This window comes from Calcarisporiella thermophila, assembly GCF_041956535.1.
Source record: "Calcarisporiella thermophila strain CBS 279.70 unplaced genomic scaffold VTP21scaffold_14, whole genome shotgun sequence".
Lineage (NCBI taxonomy): Eukaryota > Fungi > Calcarisporiellomycota > Calcarisporiellomycetes > Calcarisporiellales > Calcarisporiellaceae > Calcarisporiella > Calcarisporiella thermophila.
Genome location: NW_027192204.1, coordinates 739,098 through 746,333, shown reverse-complemented (window position 1 = coordinate 746,333; position 7,236 = coordinate 739,098). Strand labels below are relative to the sequence as shown.

The 7,236-nt window shown below is 36.9% G+C and overlaps 2 protein-coding genes across 2 annotated transcripts; one reads left to right on the top strand and one right to left on the bottom strand.

The window, feature by feature from the left end:
• Positions 1-2,340: 2,340 nt before the first annotated feature.
• On the bottom strand, positions 2,341-2,778 carry VTP21DRAFT_2582 (uncharacterized protein; the record flags this gene model as incomplete). Its single annotated transcript, XM_069392790.1, has 2 exons — positions 2,341-2,683; positions 2,774-2,778. 2 exons carry the CDS (start codon positions 2,776-2,778, stop codon positions 2,341-2,343), a joined length of 348 nt encoding a protein of 115 aa, XP_069250470.1.
• Positions 2,779-4,118: 1,340 nt separating this feature from the next.
• Positions 4,119-4,565, top strand: VTP21DRAFT_2581 (uncharacterized protein; the record flags this gene model as incomplete). Its single annotated transcript, XM_069392789.1, has 1 exon — positions 4,119-4,565. One exon carries the CDS (start codon positions 4,119-4,121, stop codon positions 4,563-4,565), a length of 447 nt encoding a protein of 148 aa, XP_069250469.1.
• Between the last annotated feature and the right edge of the window lie 2,671 nt (positions 4,566-7,236).

The following is a 7,236-nucleotide window of genomic DNA, read 5'->3' as shown; positions in this document are numbered from 1 at the left end:
AACTCTAGCGGTCTTGTTGCCAGAGCGACTTGTTTTGCCAGATCTGACAAGTATAGGTCGTGTTTCTTGGCGGTTTTGCTCATGCAAGAGTGTAAGGATGAATTCATTGGGGGCGCCTGTAACGAAAGTAGTTTTCGACTTTCGGACTCCTATAGTTTACTATAATAATAATAGTAAAAATATAAGAGAAAAATAGGAGTGAGGATCAGAAAACAAATAGCTGAACTATTTAAAGAATAACAACAAAAACAATAAACAGGATTTTCATATACACCCAAACAAGTAATAATTAGATGCATGTAAAATTAAGTAAAAATTAAATCCTGACAGCGCCTCGTACTTCATTCCTTTCCTTGGAGGGTTCTCGTCCCAGATCACTTGCCTTTCTTCCGAGGTCAGGTTAACATTTTTTTCGTGTGCTAACCTTTGCTCAAAAAGTCTTGCAAGCTCCTGGGGGGGCTCCCACCAATGTCTCTCGCGTATGGGAACTTTTGGGAGTAGTGCGTCTTGCAGCTCCCTCTCGGAATCGCTCTCTGACCCACTATGAAGAATTTCGGGTTGGGAACTCATCTTAAACGGAAGTATCCAGCTCAAAACGGCCGAGGAAACATCTCCTTGGTAGGTTCATATTTATAGCAAAATCACGTTCAGATTATCGTACGATTTTTTTTGTTTACTTTTTCTTTATTCTTTGTACCAGCTCATTTTATCCAATAAATCGGCTTCATCATCCTGAAGCGTGGACTGCTGACAAAGTCCGCAGTCTATTGTCTTTTATCACCACTCTGATGGCTTAGGAGCGTATCAATCAGAGAAATCAAGAGTAAATAGAATGCAATCAACCCGAGTGTTTAACGAATCCAAAAATATGCCCTCAAATATAGTGGTAGTGAGTGATGACTACTATGAAGATTCTGAATTACAACAAGAATCATCAGAGAAAGGTACTGTACAGTATTAGTATAAATCGCCATAAATTCAATTTCAAATCTTAGATAAATCAATTCATGTATCCTCCATTAATCTTTCTCATATATTCGTGTAGAGATACCTCTAATTAGACGACGAAAGGGATTGGATAGCATTAGAGCAAATTTAACACAGGAGACACCCGTTACAAAAGGAGAGCAACCTCAGGAGAATGCAGAGCCGGAAGAACAGAGTAGGAAAAGGGCCAAGAGGAAGTGTGTCAATGAAGCAAGTGAAAGCGAAGAGATAGAATCAGCAAGCAGGCCAAATGGATATTTGACAAGAGTTGTAAGAAAAAGAAGCGGAACAATGCTACCGTAAAATATACAACCCATAATAATTGCGAAATAATTAAATAAATATCCCATTTAATTAATCTGCTATTAAAACGAATGGGTAATATTACAAAGAAATCTATAAAAATAAGGAAAAGAAAAGGGTCGAGAAAAGTTTGAAGTATGGAATAAGAAATCGTAAAAGGTTCGCGATTGTATATGTTTTCACATCCCTACGATTTCTATAAGATTTTTAACTCTTTTCTCTATTGGAGTTTTTTGTAGGGTATCACTTGCTTCTGAATTCATAGGACGAATTCAACCAAAGGTTGAACAAGAGAATAATAGGAGTCTCAACGATGACGCTCAGGGCAACTATGATAGCCGACAAAACGAATCAAAGAAATTTGATAAAGGACACGGATCGAGACGGAAAAAAAATTGATATAACTCTAGTAAAGTGGAGTTATATTTGAGTGATTCTTTTTATTGCGTGAGCTAATATCGGATTTTCAAGGACGCAAAGCATGGGATGCGGTGTATCGAGAGACCAATGCTTCTGGAAAAAAAGAACTATATTAATGTTGAGGATTATTTGGGCCTTAATTCATCGAAAGTGAGAAGATACCGCGTAAGTTAACCCGAGTTCACAAGATAATTTTCAATATTGAAGCATTTCAATTATACTTCTATTATTTCGCTTCAGCTGATTCTGCGCAAAATCAAGAGACTGAGCTAGCCAATCTAGCACGGTGATATTGTGTTTTGCTAGCCATTCCACTGTATTACGCGCAGTGTGCTTAGGATCATTATCATGCTGGAAAATAATTTGATCCTTGTCTAAGTCATACCAATCGAGTGTTCTCTTTAGTTCATCTCCTAAAATATCCTGGTAGAGCTGTGCATCTAGACCCTTCTCGATTCGGCACATGAAGCCAACTCCTTGAGCAGTGATGCATGACCACACGGTAACCCCCCCCCATTGCCGTGCTTGACTGTTTTTTTTGAAGTGATGTTCGCGTATAGGATCGCCTGGTGCTTTCCAATAATATCGTTTTCTACCTGTGCCGAAGACTCTAAATATACTCTCATCTGATCATACAACACGCTTCCAATCATCGATAGTCCAGCTTCGATATTTACGTGCAAAGGCCAGTCGGGCTTTCCTATACCTATCTTTCAAAAGCGGCTTTTTCCCACACGATCTCGAGCTCATTTGGTTTCGCTTCAGTACGTTCCTTACAGCTGTCACCGACAAATCGACATTGTATTCTTCCTTAAGATGTCTCTTTGCGTCTGGTATTTCTTCATAGATTCCAGCCTTGAAATTTCGTACGAGGACTTTCTCTTGCCTCTCTGTGAGAACACGTCGACGACCGGGGACTGATTTGGAAGATTCAGGAGCGTATAACCTACGATATTTGTTGACGGCATAGTAGCTTATCCCAAGTTGATGCGAGATCTCTCTGCTGGATAAGCCTTCATTAGATAATGTTATTATCCTCGATTTTACTGTTCCCGGAATTTACTTCATCGGGTTATAGCAAGCAAAGTTACAATATTACAATGAAGAAGAAAATGTAGGCAGCTTGAAATAACAATTAGTTTAGTTAAAGAATGATTAGTTTCCGAGAAAATGAGTGTTTAAATTTTATAAGCAGTTCGGCGCAGAAATTGAGCGCATGATCGGAACAAATTTCAGATTCATAACCCATGTATAATGGAATTATATATATCCCCGTGTAGTTATTTAAGACAAGGGTAGGGCTATCTTCACAGTGTATCGCGAATTGGTATTCTTAGAGTGGAGGATTGACTGAACCTAAGTTGATTAACGTTGACCAAAGTGCCAAGTACTAAATAAGGAAATCCCAAAATCCGACTTTTTAACATAGAATTGGTGTAAAATGAATAGTAAAAAATCTGGTGAAACCTTGTCGAATTCTAATTCAACTTAATTAAAGAGTGAACCAATTAAAAAGGTAGATTACATTTAGGTATATCAACGTGTACGCTTAAGCATAATGGAATTTTGAATTTAGTTTTGCTTGAAACTGTTAAATTCGCATGCACCTCGTAAAACATCTTTAGTTTACTTGTGAAACCTTAATATACCTGGTATAACCTTAAATTTAACCTTATCTTCAAATATCTCAAGACCATTCATCCTGTCATACTACAGCTTATTCCATTCCTTGTAACACAGTTGTCTTAGCTTTATTAGTTAGTTGACATTAAGTTAGCTTAGTTGGTAACCCCTGCTAGTCCAAATGCTCGCGCTATGTAACAATATTTCGTATACAAGATTTGAATAAGCAGATAAATACTCATGGAAACAGAAAACTTCATCAGTCAGGAATTATCACCGAAATTACTTTAAGTTATTCTCTGTAAACAAGAAGCGGAGAACTCCTTAGCAAAGCATTTTAGTATTACTATTCCTTAAGCAATGCCCAATATTCCAAGCAACTTTTGACTTACAGTCCCCTTCCAAAAATTTAGCATTTTTCTAAATCTGTGACTACTTTTTCCCACCTGCTCAAAAACCTAAAACGTCAGGTTGAAGAAGGAGTTCTAAAGAAAAGCTAACCGGTAAAGTGGATTAAATTAATAGCTGACCGAAGAGGTATATTAAAAAAAGAGCTAACCGAGGAGAAATAACTAAGAAAATACTGTTGTAGAACGATAAGCTGTGTTCAGTTGAGATGGCTTTGTTGATAATTTAGGTTGATGTTACAAGAATACGCTTTGAAACCTTAATTAATCATTTTCCCATGCTCGATTCCATTATATATAGGATGTATCCCTAAACTTGAATTCAGAGAAAAAATCACTGCGTCATAAATTAGTGATACGACACCGTAAGAAGAGGAGATGCGTCACACGTTGGTTTCAAGTGTATTTCTTATAGCGCTTCTAGGGACCGCCCTCGGACAGGCATGCGACAAAGAGCAGATCTGGGGATGCGACGCCAATATCCCGAATGACGCGTCAGCACACACATTGTGCAAAGCGCGGTGTAGCGGCCAACAGGCTGAAATCCACAATTGTGGAGGCGCCGGCTCAGGACGCACTAAGTGTGTCTGTGTCGACTGTAGTTCCCTTAAGAAGACATCACGCGTCTTGCGCGCCCGCACCGTGCTCAATGCACGTGGCGGAACGAAGTGTCCCGACTTAGGGTGGGGTGACGATTGTAAAGCCCACGGATGTTGTTGGGCCGGCTACGATTGCGATCATGCAAACGGCGAGTACTGCGACTCATCGCGTGATAGGTGCGGGTACTGCGTCAGTGGGAACCTGAAGCCGGCCACGTCAGCGTAAGGGCGTTGTAGTCTCATTGCAGCGCTTTCCAATGACCAGAGGAAGAGTCCTCAAGGGGCGATACCGTTTTTTTGATGGTCGTGGATTAAATAAAAGGCTGATGAAATATTTTTCTAAGTGTTTTTGTTGAGGGGATATAAGAAATCTGAAATGAATTAGGGATATCAGAAATGTGTAGGAGTCACTTAGTCCAAAATTATGGGCGGTGAAATAAACACAAGTAGGGTTCGATAGATACTAATGTTTATTTCACTAAAATAAGTTGGTAAAAACGTAAAAACGGCTCGTAGAAATTCGGTTAAAGATTCGATCAAGACGTAAAAAGCTCTACAAGTGATTTTATACGTAAGGTAAAAATATCCGAAAACTTAGGTTAGAGGGGTTCACGGTCCTTTTTATTGATATCTAAATGTAAAGAAGAGTTAGGCTTTATAGCAGTTTATTGAGGACGATGTAAAGGTTGTGGGAGATGTGAATCAGGAACAATTGCAATGATTGAGCAGAAAAGGGGGGGATAAGGAGTGATTTTATGGAAGGGAGATTAAATGCAGAGTTTGAATTCTTAAGGTAACCGCAATTTGACCGTCTGAGATGAAGGGTGTTAATATGGTGGGATTTGGGAAATGGGGAAGCGGGGGTTCAATGTCATGGTTTAGAGATTTTATGCATATTTTACGCTTGGAATGCATGTTTAATAATGCGCCCAAGTGAAACACTTGATGGATAGTTGTAAAAGAAAAAAAATCGCGCTTTTCTAGAGTGATTTTTGACGATTTTACAATTGAAAATAAGCTATTTTTAAGCAATTTAACGAATTTCCAAACTTGGAGTTAAGGTTGAAGGTCCGATTATTGATCAAGGGTCAGTGTGAAGCATGATTGGAAAAGGGAGGCTTTCTTATATAATCGTAGGGTTTTAATTAGAGCTGGAATGGATAGGAGCGGAATATTTCCAACTTGGGTAATAATTAACTCATTGGTGGCTTGGCCATTGAGGTTGTATCGGATCACTGAAACAAGGATTTCAAGTGTCAAATTCGGAAGTTAAAGGATCTGCCCGAGGTTTTTACATTTTTAATGAAGCTAACTTAAGTAACATTAAAAAAGAAAAAATAATGATAACAATCAAAGGAATATGGATTTAATGAAAAGTTCCCGAAACTCGAAAAAAGAACGATAAAATATAAGAACCAGAAAAACAAAAAGGATAAATTTGAATTGTATTTATGAAATGGGCACATTAAAAATCTACTTAAAGCAATAACGGAAGAAAATAAAATATATACTTCTATTCAAGGCTCAAATGCGAATGGTATTAATGCTTCTTTTTAGTTGGATTGCACTTGGCTTCATTGAATTATGGATATTAATTAAAAGAATGTTTTCTTTGAATTGAGCATAATCTCCGTGCAAAATTATCGATGATAAAAAATTCATATTTTCCCAATAAGACAAAGTATGCTTTGAGTAGGTAACCGTAGCAAATTTAAATAACCAGAAGTTTACCAGTAAAAATGTTGGCTCTAAACAGTTGGGCTATTACTAATTTAACTTGCTAAATATATTTAAAGGTCTTTAAAAAGATTAAAAAAGAGACAAAAGTAAATTAATTATATCGTACATCTGCATAATATAAAGCCAATCTATTGAATTGTTGATTTGCGGCGCTTATACACGACAAAAAGGAATAATATATCTTAAAAATGGAGTCTGAGAATTGCTTGTTTTCAGTATATATCACAATTCCACATTATGTAGTAACCATTCTACTTAACAATAAGTATTTGGAAGGGAAACCTTCGATAAAACAAATACTATTACTTATTGTAAAGATCTCTAGAATAGAAATTGAAACATTGTATTCAATTGTGAAATAGTGGGAATAAATGGAGATATTCCTCTATTCAGCGCAATGAAGTAATTTTTTGAATTATACTGTACAGCCAATATAATGTATTGTATATGGGCCTTCTATTGCATGCAATGTGCGAATTGGAATGGGAAAGCTGAAATGTCAACTGGTTCAATCCAGATAGATACAGAATGGTTGTATAGAGGAACAAAATATTCATATGCGTGGTAGAAAAGGCAATGAAATGGGTATATTTACACGTATATTCAGGTCCAAAATTGTAACAGCTCACGAAGATGATTCATTTTTATTTCCAATATTTCTTTGTCAGAAGCCTTTAATCATTGCTACAGAGGACGAACAATAATGAAGTACTGTATTATCAATATTTGGAATACGGTCTCCATTTAAACATTGCACCTTTTGTGAGCTGAACTAATTTATTACCAATCAATTACTCCGAAAATTCGCCGATAGCTCCATTGTTGTAGTACGACCAGGCGTGACTGATAATCTGAAATTGTCGGTATTTTAATTAAACTTTATTTTTACTTGTTTGTGTATAAACTATATGGGAGATTCCAAGGCTGAGCAGACATACTAGATTTAGAAATTGTAGAATCAGGATTTCAGAAATATCTGCAACTGTTAATATATCTTTTAAAAATTCGTTAACTAAAGTAATAATTCTCGAAAACTTTTGCTTTGCATTCTTCATCTCATCAAAAATTATATACCGAATTTATACCAGCTTATATACCTATTATATCGTGATTTTATCTTCATTATGGCAACTCTTTCGACTTCTATTCCTCGTTTT